The following is an 18,729-nucleotide window of genomic DNA, read 5'->3' as shown; positions in this document are numbered from 1 at the left end:
CCATATTTGTCTGTGCTAGTCTGATTCTTATATTCTCCTTTCTTCGTCCATTATGAATTATTTTGCTTCCAAGGCATCAGATTTCCAATTCTTTGTCTACTACTAATTTGAGGTCTAGTGTCTAGCTTAACTTATTTTTCATATTTCTCGTTACATTCATCACTCTTAAGCTTACTCTCAGCCCATAGTCTGTCTACTTATCATTTCTGCATTGTTCCTAATGCTTTCAGATCCACTGGCTACAATTATGCACATTACACTTTACTGTCTCTTAGCTGGAACAGAAATATTTTTCCCCAGTGGAAACTTCATGTACACATTTTTATATGCTCAACCTTTTTATAAAGTACAAGTTCTCCCAACTTTTGGGTTCAGTGCAAAAATACCGACAAGTCAACATAGCAGTGCACAGCAGCTTGTGACCGCAGAATACACGGAACTTGTAGGATGTAAAGTCCTCCAGTTATGCAAAACAACGTTTCCTCCAAGCACCCAAACATGTTTCAGCATCAATTTGCCATCGTCAGTGGGTTTACGTTTTATTTAATCGGTAATGTGAACAGTTTTACTAAATGATTACAAAATTATGTGGATATTTAGTTAAACAATAATTCGTTTATTCTTGTTAATATCTTTACACTTGGTGCGCATGACTTTTCAGGACCACTTGTGTATTATTTATTGCAGGTAGCTTGTCATCTAAAACCAGTCAAAAAAGGTATTAAAAAAAGAAACGAATTATTGTTTGAACTGAATATCCACGTAATTTTGTAGTCATTTAGTAAAAATGTTAACATTACAGATCAAATAAAACGGAATCCTACTGATGATGCCACAGTGGTGCTGAAACATGTGTGGATACTTGGAAGAAACCGTGTTTTGCATAACTGGCGGACCTAACATCCTACAATTTTAACTGCAAACACGGTAAAGACAAGGAGCTGCAAGTCGAAATGATCAATATACACGGAAATGATTTATTGTATTCCACTGAATAAAAAAACATTATCATTATTGTTATACTGCTTGGTAATTATTGAATGATCAGTTTATTTATTACAACAGTACTTCAAGATTAGTTATTTTAGTCCATAAAAGAAGCCAAGTGCATACAGTACATTTTGAAAACTGGTAAACAGTTTTGTATAACTCTTGCATCTAAAATCATTTTAGATGACTTGAAATCAGCACAAAGAAACATTTTCCTTCCCCCCCCCCTCCACCACCAACAGAAATAATTCAGGTTTTTAACGGTTAAAGCTTTAATCAATAAAAGCAACATATTCTAAAGGAAATATTAAGGAGAAGTATAAATGAAGTATGCACATTCTTTTTTGTGCACAATGTCTCCACGATGAAACAGGATACTGAAAAATCACAGATAATCAGAGGGTAACCTAGTTCTGGAGAAAGATCCTTACTCACATCGATCACCCACAACGGTCACGTATGAGAGAATTGCTGGAAATGTAAGTTATAAGAAAAAGAATTAAATTGTTCAAGTCTGTGGCCTGTCTGCACCAGAAATTCCCGCCATTATCTCAGTCGCCAACGACTGACTAGTTGCATCACAATCTGACACAGAAGGCATTATGAAATTGTTTCAAGTAGTCTGCATTGATCATATAAATCGACTGCAGACGCCAATGTCTGATGGACCTGGTCTTGAGGGTAACCCACCGACTCAATTATCTGCTTGTGTTTAAGTGACCACGATATTGCACAAAAATTAGATTGATATAATAGTATATGTTAATTCAATATGAAGCATAGAACGTGCAAAGCCTGTGATTGAAACGTAATCTCTATGAATAGCGTCTATAAGTTGCCTTCACTGCACAAATTGGGAAAATAAACTGTTGATACTACAGTAAACTTGTAAATAGTGCTTCATACTCATATTCCGGAGATTGGCAATATATTCTGCAATAGTCCCCCATTCGGATCTCCGGGAGGAGAGAGTGACCGTGAGAAAAAGATCCAATAACCAACGAAAGGGTAACTTTCTCCAGTCGGGAGTGGAATGTCAGAAGTTTGAACGTGGTAAGAATGCTAGAAAATCTGAAAAGGGAAATGCTAATGGTCACTGAGGTGCAATGGAACGAAGAAAAGGATTTCTGGCCAGACGAGTGTAGGGTAATATCAACAGCAGCAGAAAATCGTACAACGTAGGATTCGTAACGAATAATGATGTAGAGCAGAGAGTGAGTTACAGTGAACAGTACAGCGATACGATTGTTCTCATAAGAATCGACAGCAAAACAACACCGATAACGATAGTTCAGGTATACATGCCGACGTTTCAAGCTGATGATGAAGAGACAGAGAAAGTAAGGCCTATGTGAGAATACTGAATAGGCACTTGACTACATAAAGAGAAATGAAAATCTAATAATCGTGGGGGATCGGAATGCGGTTGTAGGGGAAGGAGGAGAAAAACGGGCAGTAGAAATGAGGGACGAGAAGGACTAATTGAGCTCTTTAATACATTCAGCAAGTAATAGCGTATGGTCTGTTCACGAATCACAAGAGGAGGAAGTATACATGAAAAAAGCCGGGAGATAAGGGAAGATTTTAGTTAGAGTACATCTTGGTCAGGCAGAGATTCCGAAATTAGATACTGGACTGTAAGGTGTACCAAGGAGCAGATATAGACTCACAACACAATTTAGTAGTGACAAAGAGGGGGCTGAAATTTAAGAAACTAGACGGAAACAATCAGTACCCAAGGAAGTGGGATAAGGAAGTACTAAAGAATGAAGAGATACGCTTGTAGTTTTCTGAAGCTATAGATACTGCAATAATGAATAGCTTAGCACTCAGTTCAGTAGAGGAGTAATGGACATCTCTAAATACGGCAATCAAAGAATTTGGAAAAAAAAACATAGGTACAAAGAAGGTAATTGTTAAGAAGCCATGTATAAGAGAAGAAATACTTCAGTTGATCGATGAAAGAAGAAAGTAGAAAAACGTTAAGAGAAATTCAGGAATACAGAAATACAAGTCACTGAGGGATGAAATAAATAGGAAGTGCAAGAAAGATATGGCAAAATAGCTGTATGGAATGTGAAGAAACCGAAAAAGAAAAGATTGTCCGAGGGACTAACTGAGTCTATAGAAACGACAAAACAACTTCCAATGAAATTAAAAGCAGGGGGTGCAATGGAAATTCCACTGTCAAATGCAAAGGAGAGAGCGGGTAGGTGTAAAGAGTACATTGAAGTCTCCTATGATGGGGAAGGCATGTTTGATGTGACAGAAGAAGAAACAGGTGTCGATGTAGAAGAGATAGTGGTTCTAGTATTAGAATCAGGATTACAAAGACCTTTGAAAGACTTAAGATCAAATAAGGTAGGAGGGATAGATAACATTGTATCAGAATTTCTAAAATAATTGGGGCAAGTACCAAAGAAATGACTAATCACGTTGCTGTGTAGATGTATGAGTTTGGCGATATACCATCTGAGGTTTGGAAAAAAATCATCTAGACAACTGCGAAGATTTCAAGAGCCTTCACGAATTGTGTCTTAACCTTATCAAACGCTATCTAGACTTTCTTTTCGCGTTCACGCTTTCATATAACAACCACGTCTATGAATATTTCGGCAGTTTCTTTTGTACGTGTATGATTCAAAGTGCCAAAATCTGAATAGAAATGATTGAGGCTAACCGAGACATATAATGAAGCGCTTTTACGGTCTGTACAATTAGCTTCAGAGGAGGCAAACATTCTTCACACTATTTTACTTTTGTTTGGGATATTTGGCGCTATATTTCGTTAAAAATTCTCGCATTTATACTTCTCTTATTTTTATAGTTATTTATTATTTGTTTCAGTCGAGGCTGACGAGCTCAACGTACCTGTGGAATGACATTGAAAACTGGAATGATGGTGTATTCAACGTCCTCCTGGGAGAAATATTGCACCACATAACATATCCATTCTAGAACATGACTTTAAATTGTTAATAAAAACACATAAAAATACCTCCAAAAGTTTATTTTCCAAATACACGTAAATTAACAGTAGGTGTGTTAGTACTTTGAACAATAGATATACGAGATCACTTCGAGTACTGAGAAACTATCTCTTAATACGATTAAATAAATGTGAGCTGTACAAAAACATTTTCAGGGGATTTCTTTCACTTCTGTCCTGATAATTCAAGATATTAGCAACAGCACCGACTCGATGGTACGTACCACTATAGTCTTAGTGCTGGAAAATACGAAATGAGATAACTCGTCATGATTCTGTCTGTCTTAGCTGCCCAAACGTCCCTGGCTGTATACTCCATCATTCTGACAGATGACAGCTAAGTAACTACGTCACATAGTGTTTCGTCGTTTGCTTTTCTCATATCTTTTCAATTTACTTATTGTGAAAAGTAAAAGAATTCCGTACGGCATAACAGCAGTCTGTCGAGAAATACAGAGTGATTCAAAAAGAATACCACAACTTTAAAAATGTGTATTTAATGAAAGAAACATAATATAACCTTCTGTTATATATCATTACAAAGAGTATTTAAAAAGGTTCTTTTTCACTCAAAAACAAGTTCAGAGACGTTCAATATGGCCCCCTCCAGACACACGAGCAATATCAACCCGATACTCCAACTCGTTCCACACTCTCTGTAGCATATCAGGCGTAACAGTTTGGATAGCTGCTGTTATTTCTCGTTTCAAATCATCAATGGTGGCTGGGAGAGGTGGCCGAAACACCATATCCTTAACATAGCCGCATAAGAAAAAATCGCAGGGGGTAAGATCAGGGCTTCTTGGAGGCCAGTGATGAAGTGCTCTGTCACGGGCTGCCTGGCAGCCGATCCATCGCCGCGGGTAGTTGACGTTCAGGTAGTTACGGACAGATAAGTGCCAATGTGGTGGCGCTCCATCCTGCTGAAATTGTGAATTTGCAGCTCTCTGCTAGCTCTGCGAGTCGATTTTCCTGGGCTGCGAACAAATGCTTGCTGGATGCGTGCTACATTTTCATCACTCGTTCTCAGCCGTCCAGAACTTTTCCCTTTGCACAAACACCCATTCTCTGTAAACTGTTTATACCAAGATTTAATACAGCACCTATCAGGAGGTTTAACACCATACTTCGTTCGAAATGCACGCTGAACAACTGTCGTCGATTCACCTCTGCCGTACTCAATAACACAAAAAGCTTTCTGTTGAGCGGTCGCCATCTTAGCATCAACTGACGCTGACGCCTAGTTAACAGCGCCTCAAGCGAACAAATGTACAACTAAATGAAACTTTATAGCTCCCTTAATTCGCCGACAGATAGTGCTTAGCTCTGCCTTTTGTCGTTGCAGAGTTTTAAATTCCTAAAGTTGTGGTATTCTTTTTGAATCACCCTGTATTTTGTAACCTTTTGTCGCCGTGTACCCTAATCTTGTCACTGCGGTAGCCAGATAGCTCACTGTCCCGGAAGGTGCGATGGTCATCAGTACACATGCCCTTACTGAAAAGTGATCGTGGATCGATTAGTAATGTGTCTCACGGCATTACATATTACACTGTAGTTACATTCCTCCGCCTCTTTTCTCATTTACGATGTAAATTTGGAGCATAAACTCTTTCGTTCATAGAATTACAGATAGTCAATTCCCAGCCGAATATCAGAGCCCAGCCGACATGTACCTGTGCAATGAAATTCCGTTTAATATTCTTAACGCTGTCTCTCTACGACGCACAGCTTTCTATTGACTTGCGGAGTACCATGAACTGCACAAGATTAGAAAAAGGCGTTGTGCCAGACATGTATGGAGGTAAAAGAAAGTTATAACTATAAGGTGCAGTCAAACGAGAACGAGACACGTGGTAAAAAATAAGTAAACTGGTTATTATTTCAAAAGCAATCGCAAAAAGTGTTAATACATTTACCCCACTGTGAGACAAGACGCTCAATGCCTTCATGGAAAAATGTTTGCGATTGCCTGCTGAACCACGAATGTACCCAGATGCGCTAATCTTCGTTCGTAGCAAATCGACGGCTACGAACGGCTTTGTTCAGGGCTCCAAAAAGACGGAAATTACATGGGGAGAGATTGGAATTGAATAGAGAATGTGTAAAGCCTTCGTAGCGAAAATTATGTATTGTAACGAATATAACGTTGACAACATGTGGACAGAAAACTTAGAAGGTACAACAACTCTACTAAACTGCATGTACTAAGCTTGTTCTTCCTCTTCTGGAATATTGCTGTGTAATATGAGATTCTTACAGAATAATATTGATGGAGCATGTCGAAAAAATTCGAAGAAAGTCATCTGGTTTTGTAGTAACAACAAAAAAGGGGAGAGAGTGTCTGAGGGTAGCAGTCATTAAACATTTTTCATCCTGGCGAGATCTTTTCACGGACTTTAATTGAACAACTTTCACCTCCGAATGCTCTAATATTTTGTTCAGTCAAATCTATCAAATATGCATAGAGATAAATGACACTCGTGTTAAAATAAGAGTGGTGGTAAGTTCCTATGAAACCGAACCCCAGGCTTAAACACTGCTTAATCTATCTTAAACTAACTTAAGCTAAGGACAACACACACACACACACACACACACACACACACACACATGTCCGGGGGAGGACTCGAATTCCGACGGGGGGAGTTAAAATAAGGGATATCAGAGATTTCACGTAAGTATTTAGTGCTGATTTTTCTCACGTGGTATTCGAAGAATGGACGATCAAGTAAAAGTCTAGCCTGAAAGTGGTTCTATAGTTACACGTGAATTGCAGAGTAGTGATGCATGCGCTCATATTATGTGCGTCCTATGCATGTAGGATGCTGTAGAGTATATTATTTAATAAAAATAAGAATGTTGTTCATACATTTATAGCTACTATTACCGCTACTGTAGCATGTGCCTCCAGTCCTTCATTATTTCGCATGTATGTGCGTTATTACAGAGCGTTCCACGCGTTTGTCTTACGATTTAACAGTTTCCTCCGACGGAAACAATGTTAAAGTGAAACAGGCTCGGCCGTTGATGAGCACAATACACTTAAGTAGCATTCGATTCGACTGGCTCGCGTTGTGGAATGCTTTGCTGCTCGGCTATTAGTGAGACTCACGTTAACTTTAGGCACACACTGGGGTGACAAAAGTCATAGAATACCCCCAAATGCCGTGTCGGACCTCCTTTTGTGTCGCATAGTGCAGAAACTCGACTTGACATGGATTCAACAAGTAGTTGGAGGTCACCAGTCGCCATCAGAGATATTGAGCCATACTGCCCCTACAGCGGTCCGTAACAGCGAACTGTTGCCGGTGCAGAATTCTGTGGATGAAGTGACATCTCGATTATGTGTCATTCGATGGAGTTAATGTCGTGCAATCTGTGCAGCCCAATCATTCGCTCGAACTGTCCAGAATTTTTTTCAAACTAGTCAGGAATAACTGAAGCCCGGTGACGTGGCGCATTATCGTCCATAAAAAATTCCATCGTCGTTTGAGAACATGAAGGCAATCAAATGCTCCAGATGGTCTCCAGGTAGTGGAACATAACCATTTCCAGTCAATGAATGGTTCAGTAGGACCGGAGGACTCAGTCCATTAAATGTAAACTCAGCCCTCACCAAAATGGAGGTACCACGAGCTTGCACTATGGCTTGTTGGCAACTTGGGTCCATGGTTTCGTGGGGTCTGCATCACATTCGAATCCTACCATCAATTATTACCACCAGAAATCGGGACTCATCTGACCACGCCAAGGTTTTCCTATCGTCTGTGGTCCAACCGATGTGGTCACGAGCCCAGGAGAAGTGCTGCAGGCGATGTCGTGCTGTTACCAAAGACATTCGCGTCGGTCATCTTCTGCCGTAACCTATTAACGGCAAATTTCACCGCACTGTCACAACAGATAAGTTCGTTGCAATTCCCACATTGATGTCTGCAGTTATTCCACACAGTCTTGGTTGTCTGTTAGCGGTGACAACTACTCAAACAACTCTTCTCACGGTCTTTAAGTGAAGGCCATCGGCCGCTGTGTTGTCCGTGGTGAGAAGTAATGCCTGAAATTTGGTGTTATCAGCACGCTCTTGACACTGTGGATTTACCTAATGATTTCCAAAATGGGATGTCCCATGCGTCTAACTCCAAATACCACTCCGCGTTCAAAGTCCGAAAGGTACCGTCGTGCGGCCTTAATCACTTCGGAAATCTTTTCACAGGGATCTCCTGAGTACAAATGACAGCTCCGCCAATGTGTTGCCCTTTTATACACTGTGGACGCGGTACTACTGGAATCTGTATATACGCATATCGCAATACCATTAGTTTCATCGCCTCAGTGTAGATTACAGTTAACTTGACTGGAGAACAGTAATTCGTGTTAAGTCACAATTAAGTTTCTTTGTTTTCTACTGACAAGGAATACTGCAACAGAAATGTGTTCTGTTATAATTTTTATGAAAAGTTTTCAACAACTAAGGCGATTGTTTAAGTGATTTCAAATGATCACTTTCAGTTAGAAGATTCCTTCTGTAACTTTTGTAGGATTAGACCTCCCACATAAAGATGTCCTCTCTGCTTTTACTTGCACTGAACTCTTCAGCGACAAGCATTGATGCTTCTCTCGTATACTTTATAACCTTCCATCAGCATATCATTTCGGTCTTTTCTTATTACGAGGAATCATATCAGTATATTATACTGAATACAAACTATGAACATCAGAGTAAATAATACCACATATGTCACAATCACTTTACACTTTGTTTACTTGCTGCAAATTTAACAGTTCTGTCAACTCTTTCTCTCATCAAACTTAGCCCCTCTGAAATTCGATTTCTCCTTTTCAGCTGAAGTCAACAAAGTAAGTAACTGCTGAACAGGGATACAAACGCATCTTCTGTGGTACAGAGAATTCCTGGCAATATTTTAAAAGTTTTCCCAGCCGTTTCCCGTAACACGTGGACTAATGAGATAATTCATCATGCAAGGTTACTGAGAGTCTCTTACTGTCAATGGTGTATAGCACGTTCTTTGTATTCATGTTTCATTGAATGTCGGAATACCTTTAATACTTGGTTGGGGTTCCCATGTAAACTTCGTCCGAATTTAGTTCTGACAAGGCTGCTGAACACTTTAAACACTTGGGCAGTTTATGTCACTAATCTCTTGCCACACTGCAATATTACACACATTAACAGACAAGTCGAGAAGTTCCTAGCTATGGCCGTTGATGAAGCCTTAACAAGTGTTTGGTTAAGAGAGAAACTCCTGATTTCTACGGTGACTATGGCAGTCCACCACCTCAAAATAAACACGAAAATGTGGAAAAAGGATTCGCAATCGCACCGCGTGATATCAGCCATCTGGAGTGCTTTTGAGAGAGGGCAGTCGGTATGAAAAAAATATTGCTGATAGCTTATCGTCCGATACGACTGATTCGGTGACATTGGCGACAGCAGGTCAATCCAAAAATTGGAAGCACCTACCGCACTCTGAAGAAAGCATGAATAAAAATAAACTTCCATATGAAACAATGGGTGCCTGTATTTAAAATTCATTCTTCACCTTATTGTTTGGACGCAGAATGCCTTTCCCATTTCTAGGTAACTTACATATGTGTGTAGTTAACAGGGAAAATGCGAACAAATCAACGTGTTTCGTGAGTGCGATAACAATGAAATTTCTTCTATCTTATTTATACGGTGCGTATAGGCTCAGAAAAGCGTTAATAACGAAGTACTACGGAAACCAGGACTGTATTCCAACAAAATTATAATAATGTGCGAAAAAGAACTATCATGCACTATAACAATTTATCTAGAATCACCTCACATTTACAGAAACTGACCGAGCGAAATGCGAGGAACTTTCAAAATCGGCGAAACAAAAATTACGAATAATATCGCTTACATGATAACAGTCGGCGGGTATTGTGACCACGGTGGAGTTTTTGCTCTCAGAACAATTTCTTGTCTGTCCTCGCATTTCTAGCACCTGTCACTCTCCGTTGTTGAACAGAAATTCTTAATTTATGAGAGCTTATAAGACGTTAACGGTCATTAGATGAAAACTTAAAGCCGCATATTGCATTAGCTTTATAATAAGCAGCCTACTGAACGTATGCGACTGAAGTGGCGTCATATCAATTGACATGACTTTTGGGAACAAACTGTAAGCGTACGAAAAAAAAAACAGGAGGAATTCGAAATACTATATGTTGACTGGTGGTTTTAAGAATATATCGACATGAAAAACGAAAAACAGTACCATTCAACTGTTTGATACAAAGATTGACAGTGCATTCCTGTCGTCATAATTGAAGCATGCACTATGACCAGATTCACTTGAATCTGAATCCCATAAAACAGTGCACGTGGTAATGGCTGACGCTTCTCGAATGCTGGATTTTCAGAATGCCTGTAATATGTTTAGAATCTCGTTTACAGTTCACTGAGAGTGTCCGTGACACTAAAATAAAATGCGACGAATCATGCAACTATTAAGTCAGTTTTCTCTTTTTTCTGTGTTTTCTTTTATGTAAAGATTGCAGACAAAGTAATATTACTCTAGATCATGTAAGATTTTGTTTTGAAAAATTCCCTTTTTATATTTTCTTTCAAGGAATCTACGAGTGAGTACCGGGTACAGGGGTGTCACCTGCTTTTCTGACATTCAGAGCTAGATGGTCGTTCGTCTTTGACAACTGTGGGCGGAAAAACCGAAAAGTAGTTCATGATCCTTCTGTGGTAGCTCGTAATACTATAGCATAGTACTAAAGTTACTAATTATTATTGCGAGGGTATAGTTACAAAACTGCTGACCACATTTTGGGTAGAGTAGATAAACTTCTACGGAGCAGGCCAGCTGTTGTAACAAAACAGGAGTGTCATGAGTTACGCCTGTCAGTGCATGAAGTAAGAAAACTTGGTGAAAACTGGAAAATAATAGACGTGAAATCTCTACCTAAATGCCACATAAGTCTCTCTCTCTCTCTCTCTTTCTCTCCCTCTCTCTCTCTTTCTCTCTCTCTCTCGCGCGCGCGTTGCAGCTGGCCCCCAGGTGCAAGAGATTTATGGGACACTATTTAGTCGATTTACTCGTCGACGATTATGAAATTATGATAAGGACAATATAACAGCCAGTGCCCGAGCAGAGAAAGTCTACGATCCGGCTGGGAATGGAACTCAAACCCCTTCAGTTGGCATTCAGTGACGGTGCCCCCGCAGCTGATGTAAGTGAAATGAAAGGAATTCTCATATACAACTACGAAACTATGGGAAACACTCTATTCCACAGGCCCCAGAAAGATATACAAGAGCAGAAGTCTTTTCTAAAACGCAGATGGACCATTAAGAAACTCATTCCTTAACCATCATCTGAAGTACTTCCCAGGCAACCAATCTCAGACGATAAGCAGAAGGATGTTGATGGTTTACTGTAAACTATTTTCGGAGAAAACTGGTGACATCTTGAGGACATCGTATACATCCATCATTGACGATGTACCTATATTGTTCAACACAGGGGTAGAGTAAATTGCTTGTGATTGTTTAGAAGAAGATTCTAGTTATATCTTTAAGTGTAACAGTTACCTCAAGGAGTAGGTAACTGCGCTGTTACATCGGTGTAGTCTGTCATGATGATTTTGAATATTTTAAATGATTGTGAAACAATAAAAAACAATCCGAACTTTCGGTAAAACGGTGAAAAGAAATAACAGTCTTGCAGCAGCCAATTTACACTTTTTTCTAGGATAACAAATGCTAAGTTGTTACAAATATGTAATATGATACAGTATTGCGAGCATTGTACAATAAGATGTAAGTTATTTTGAAAAAAAAGATATCTGCTTTTGAAAATCATTCAAAACTGAGTATGTCCAAGCGGTTTGTGCAAATGAGCACATGTTCATATCTAAGTGTACTTTTTAAAGAAATATTTACATTGTAGATTTTATTTGCAGATATGAACCGCCTTTTGGCACAAAAGTGAAGGCGTTTGTATTGGAACATATTATTTTCGATTGTCTTTGTATGTCTCCTCAAGTGCGATTGGGGAGTGGTGGTGTTGAAGTCTCTCCACAACAAGTTTTCAACGGGAGAGAGATCTTCTGAAAGTGACGGCCATGCTAATAGGCAAAAATACCTTTTGTATCGAGGTATGTGAGGACAGTATGGGCAACAACAACGGCCGGTTATCAAGTCGTACTCAGATGGCAGACGCGTATACGCTACTTCACACTGCTTTAACTCTGTGCCATAATTCGTCAGTCGTCGTAGCTGATGAGTGGTGTCGTGCCTGTATCCCTGCAAATTGTCTCCAGAAGCAGTGGAGAATGTGCTGGTCAGGACAACAGTCTAAGACACTCTTATCGAGTTACGTCAGGACACCACTGGAATTATGCATTCCTGCGTTATCTTGTTGAAAGTTAGCTTAACGAAGACGTCAAAGGTAGGGGACAGCGTCGACATTTACACCTATGAAATGTAGTAGCTGCCGTCTAAATTTGCAGCTATGTGAAACATCTCTGACTGTGTTTTGCTCTCAGCGCCACCCCATACCACCACGCCAGATGCTATTGCCATATGACGATGCCGAATGCAATCTGGCAACGTAAATTCGTCTTTGAGACTTGACACATAGGAAAGCCGTGATATCCTGCGCTGAACCGCGACAAGGCGCCCCTTAAGTGCTGTCAATATTAGCACTACTATTGGCGCACCCCTATTGTTGCGTCAACGGAAGCGACAACAATAGTAGCTTTGCTGACACTCCTCAGCGCTCCGTACTGTGGGCACTGATCATGTGAATATGTAAACAAAATCACTTCGTGAGTCGAGGCATGTGAAATGAACGTAAGGTATTGTATGTCCGAACAAATATCTCGGCCCTCTCGGGCGCAGTCGCACAAGGCCACATAAATACTGAGTGACGTCCAGTATGATTCTACTGAACCCATCGATTCCATACATGCATGACATTCGAGGAACCCAAACCAATAAACTGTGGTCTCGATATGCCGTCATCCAGCCACCTACGAATTTTGTCTCACGGTGATAAATGTTTCTCGTTCTTACACGAATAATACAATGATCTCACAAGAAATCAAATATTCAAGTACGATTTCTGAGTGAGACGGCTGCTGTTTACTCTTTAATTAAACAGCTGTCATGGGTATAAGTGCAGATATTTTTATATGTGGTACCTTCATCTGTATATATATCGATGTGTTGGTTGTTCTTCTCTGTGTCGAACAGTCTTTCTGCAAATACGTCACATAATTTACCACCCAATGTTTTCAGCATGGTTGTAACTGCACCACCAAGTGGATTACGCCTGTAAATATAGACGAACCTTATGCGCCCACAAGTCAACACTTCGACACCTGACCTGTTGTCCAGGGGAAAGTAAGCATTAATGGTTTGCTTTTGCCACTTGAATTTGGAGGTGTTACCCAACCCAAAACATACGACTTTGAACAGCTATAATTACTAGTCAGAAAATGACCTACTCCTGACGTAATATTGTTCGGTACACAGTCACCAGTGGAAATTTCTGCACTTATGGCTGTTGCACTCTGTATATAGATTGTAGAAGATTGCACAGTAACACGCTTTGTGCGATTCTGTTTAAAATGTCAATCATTTGCATTTCCAGGTTAGTAGTACACATCATACCAATTTCGCGTTTGTTTCAAGTCACCTTATGACCAAAAGTGTTGTTCATATTGTGGCTATTTTTCTTAAGGTTTGTGCTGGAGATATTGATTAGAGTCATGAGAGCGCTATTTATTTTTCCCATAAAACAATACCAATCGCCGTTATTTGGGTTTTATTTTTAGGCCTAAAAATAAAACCTATATAACGGCAATTGGTTTTTCTCTATTGTATACTCACCAGCCGTAGTCCGATACTCCAGACAGAAGATGGAGTTACATTTACACTCCTGGAAATTGAAATAAGAACACCGTGAATTCATTGTCCCAGGAAGGGGAAACTTTATTGACACATTCCTGGGGTCAGATACATCACATGATCACTTTGACAGAACCACAGGCACATAGACACAGGCAACAGAGCATGCACAATGTCGGCACTAGTACAGTGTATATCCACCTTTCGCAGCAATGCAGGCTGCTATTCTCCCATGGAGACGATCGTAGAGATGCTGGATGTAGTCCTGTGGAACGGCTTGCCATGCCATTTCCACCTGGCGCCTCAGTTGGACCAGCGTTCGTGCTGGACGTGCAGACAGCGTGAGACGACGCTTCATCCAGTCCCAAACATGCTCAATGGGGGACAGATCCGGAGATCTTGCTGGCCAGGGTAGTTGACTTACACCTTCTAGAGCACGTTGGGTGGCACGGGATACATGCAGACGTGCATTGTCCTGTTGGAACAGCAAGTTCCCTTGCCGGTCTAGGAATGGTAGAACGATGGGTTCGATGACGGTTTGGATGTACCGTGCACTATTCAGTGTCCCCTCGACGATCACCAGTGGTGTACGGCCAGTGTAGGAGATCGCTCCCCACACCATGATGCCGGGTGTTGGCCCTGTGTGCCTCGGTCGTATGCAGTCCTGATTGTGGCGCTCACCTGCACGGCGCCAAACACGCATACGACCATCATTGGCACCAAGGCAGAAGCGACTCTCATCGCTGAAGACGACACGTCTCCATACGTCCCTCCATTCACGCCTGTCGCGACACCACTGGAGCCGGGCTGCACGATGTTGGGGCGTGAGCGGAAGACGGCCTAACGGTGTGCGGGACCGTAGCCCAGCTTCATGCAGACGGTTGCGAATGGTCCTCGCCGATACCCCAGGAGCAAGAGTGTCCCTAATTTGCTGGGAAGTGGCGGTGCGGTCCCCTACGGCACTGCGTAGGATCCTACGGTCTTGGCGTGCATCCGTGCGTCGCTGCGGTCCGGTCCCAGGTCGACGGGCACGTGCACCTTCCGCCGACCACTGGCGACAACATCGATGTACTGTGGAGATCTCACGCCCCACGTGTTGAGCAATTCGGCGGTACGTCCACCCGGCCTCCCACATGCCCACTATACGCCCTCGCTCAAAGTCCGTAAACTGCACATACGGTTCACGTCCACGCTGTCGCGGCATGCTACCAGTGTTAAAGACTGCGATGGAGCTCCGTATGCCACGGCAAACTGGCTGACACTGACGGCGGCGGTGCACAAATGCTGCGCAGCTAGCGCCATTCGACGGCCAACACCGCGGTTCCTGGTGTGTCCGCTGTGCCGTGCGTGTGATCATTGCTTGTACAGCCCTCTCGCAGTGTCCGGAGCAAGTATGGTGGGTCTGACACACCGGTGTCAATGTGTTCTTTTTTCCATTTCCAGGAGTGTAATTTATTTTTATTTTCCTATTAATTTTTTATTTTTTATTCTTTTGTCTTTTTTCAAATAAGTTCAGTATTATTTTCCCATCACAGCTTGTGTTTTGTCTTTAGTGACACCGTCGCAGACGGAACGTTAAACACAAAATTTTCAACCTTTCTTTCTTCATGTGAGTCTGCAGGTAACCATGCGGTCCTTTCGAAGTAACGTCCACCACGCTGGACATGAGAAGGCACGTAGGTATCCTCGTAGATGATGGCAGCTCAAGGAATTCGCGCATTCTCTTCGCCCTGTTTCCAGGCGGCACAACTCGACCGTGATATTACTGCACTTGGCCCTCCATTTGGAAACACAAAGAGACGATCCAGTAAACAAGTAAGGTGGTTAGGAACACGGATCACACTGTGAATGATTTGTGAAGTGATTCAGCTTCAGTCATGAAATATCATGATAAAAACTCGTGAGAAGCCGGCAGAAGCGCCCTGCCTCCCAGCTGCAATAACATTATGGTCGACTGATAGCTGCATGCGGTCATAGTTGGACAGCTGCACAACATGAGCAGCCACTGGTACTGGCAAGCATGCACATCATAAATTCGGTACGATATAAGAAGAAAAATGTCACTTTGGGACATCAGGGGAAACCCACTATTGAGAACTGGTCTTGTATGGTGTCAGCTTACACAATTTGTACACACCATTAGTTTTGATATTAATGAATATATTATTTCTTTTAGTCTTACTCATGCACTCATTCAAATTAAACGCGGTTGTTTATTCTTTTTAACCTGTATCTTATATAATAAACGACCTATTTTTAGCAAGCATGAATGGGTGCATCTACCGCTTTTACATAAATTTAATACCTATTATTAAATGTACAAATTGTGATATACTTTAGAAAGGTAGAAAACGTATCTCTTCTACAGCCTCTAATATACACTATGATCTTTCATATACACTCCTGGAAATTGAAATAAGAACACCGTGAATTCATTGTCCCAGGAAGGGGAAACTTTATTGACACATTCCTGGGGTCAGATACATCACATGATCACACTGACAGAACCACAGGCACATAGACGCAGGCAACAGAGCATGCACAATGTCGGCACTAGTACAGTGTATATCCACCTTTCGCAGCAATGCAGGCTGCTATTCTCCCATGGAGACGATCGTAGAGATGCTGGATGTAGTCCTGTGGAATGGCTTGCCATGCCATTTCCACCTGGCGCCTCAGTTGGACCAGCGTTCGTGCTGGACGTGCAGACCGCGTGAGACGACGCTTCATCCAGTCCCAAACATGCTCAATGGGGGACAGATCCAGAGATCTTGTTGGCCAGGGTAGTTGACTTACACCTTCTAGAGCACGTTGGGTGGCACGGGATACATGCGGACGTGCATTGTCCTGTTGGAACAGCAAGTTCCCTTGCCGGTCTAGGAATGGTAGAACGATGGGTTCGATGACGGTTTGGATGTACCGTGCACTATTCAGTGTCCCCTCGACGATCACCAGTGGTGTACGGCCAGTGTAGGAGATCGCTCCCCACACCATGATGCCGGGTGTTGGCCCTGTGTGCCTCGGTCGTATGCAGTCCTGATTGTGGCGCTCACCTGCACGGCGCCAAACACGCATACGACCATCATTGGCACCAAGGCAGAAGCGACTCTCATCGCTGAAGACGACACGTCTCCATTCGTCCCTCCATTCACGCCTGTCGCGACACCACTGGACGCGGGCTGCACGATGTTGGGGCATGAGCGGAAGACGGCCTAACGGTGTGCAGGACCGTAGCCCAGCTTCATGGAGACGGTTGCGAATGGTCCTCGCCGATACCCCAGGAGCAACAGTGTCCCTAATTTGCTGGGAAGTGGCGGTGCGGTCCCCTACGGCACTGCGTAGGATCCTACGGTCTTGGCGTGCATCCGTGCGTCGCTGCGGTCCGGTCCCAGGTCGACGGGCACGTGCACCTTCCGCCGACCACTGGCGACAACATCGATGTACTGTGGAGACCTCACGCCCCACGTATTGAGCAATTCGGCGGTACGTCCACCCGGCCTCCCGCATGCCCACTATACGCCCTCGCTCAAAGTCCGTCAACTGCACATACGGTTCACGTCCACGCTGTCGCGGCATGCTACCAGTGTTAAAGACTGCGCTGGAGCTTCGTATGCCACGGCAAACTGGCTAACACTGACGGCGGCGGTGCACAAATGCTGCGCAGTTAGCGCCATTCGACGGCCAACACCGCGGTTCCTGGTGTGTCCGCTGTGCCGTGCGTGTGATCATTGCTTGTACAGCCCTCTCGCAGTGTCCGGAGCAAGTATGGTGGGTCTGACACACCGGTGTCAATGTGTTCTTTTTTCCATTTCCAGGAGTGTAGATATTCATACAGAATTTCTTGAAAAAAATTTCTGCCAGTTGACTGTTAATTCTTCATTTATTTTACGCAGTCATAATTTCAGCTTAGTAGCCATTCTCAATGCATGTTGAAACGTTTAAATATGTCTGACCTGTCATGACATGTCATTGTCGAAAAAACATTATCTGGTCCAGTAAACCAGTTTTGTATTACAGAATAGGAATACATATTTAAAGTACATAATATGGCTGACACTGTGCACAATGAGGAACCGTTAACATTCAGAGTGGCGTATTTAACAGGTAATGTATTCCTGTTACCTGCATTCATCAGGGAAAAACATATCGAGGTTTCCCTCTCACGTCCGTACATGAAGCGAAAGTCCTTCTTCCTACGCTTCCTGCGCTTCCCTGAGAACGAATTACAACTGAGTACTGGCTGTAGACTTTTGGAAATGCATTATTTAAAGAGCAAAGAATGGATCTCAACAACATTGCTTCCCTTTTTACAAAATTCATACGTACAATTTATATATATACTTGATTCACTCTCGTAGATTGTATGGGGTGCACAGATTTCTTTTTCTTGTTTTGTTATCGAATTTTTATGTTGTTCTCAAACTGCAACACTTTCCAAAGTTTGCACGTTAATTGACAGTAGAGAAGCGTGCACTTCTGACCAAAAAGTGGTTTTGGTAGCTAGAGTCCAATGTTTTTGCCAGTCATACTTTGTGCTTCCTTGTGGCTCTATTTCCATAGAAACTTTCAACGTAATGCACAGATTTCTTTGTGTCTAATCGAGACGTGACATACCAGTTTTCATAGATATAGCTTTAAATTTTTTTATATAAAGAAACATTTTCTTATAAATTTGCATCCGTTACTTCAGTCCCTTAGGAGTTCAACTACGAAAAACAGCGAAACACGAATTTTTTTATTTCTGATGGAAAATTCAAATACTAATTTTCGTATACTTAGCTTTAAAAATGCTTCATAGTTATTTAAAAATTATCTACTTTCAAAAACACCTTCGCCCACTTTT

The 18,729-nt window shown here is 42.0% G+C and overlaps 1 protein-coding gene across 1 annotated transcript in view; it reads left to right on the top strand.

Moving 5' to 3' along the window:
- The window catches only part of LOC124613390, an 84,587-nt gene extending 80,459 nt beyond the window's left edge, over window positions 1-4,128 (top strand). The window contains exon 6 of the mRNA XM_047142093.1: window positions 3,838-4,128. Coding sequence (XP_046998049.1) covers window positions 3,838-3,948 — 111 coding nt within the window. The 3' untranslated portion in view covers window positions 3,949-4,128. The remainder of the gene's footprint in view (window positions 1-3,837) is intronic.
- The last annotated feature ends 14,601 nt before the right edge of the window (window positions 4,129-18,729 follow it).

This window comes from Schistocerca americana, chromosome 4 (genome assembly GCF_021461395.2).
Source record: "Schistocerca americana isolate TAMUIC-IGC-003095 chromosome 4, iqSchAmer2.1, whole genome shotgun sequence".
NCBI classification, from domain to species: domain Eukaryota; kingdom Metazoa; phylum Arthropoda; class Insecta; order Orthoptera; family Acrididae; genus Schistocerca; species Schistocerca americana.
Note: the sequence above shows the minus strand (reverse complement) of the source record. Positions and strands in the feature narration are given on the sequence as shown.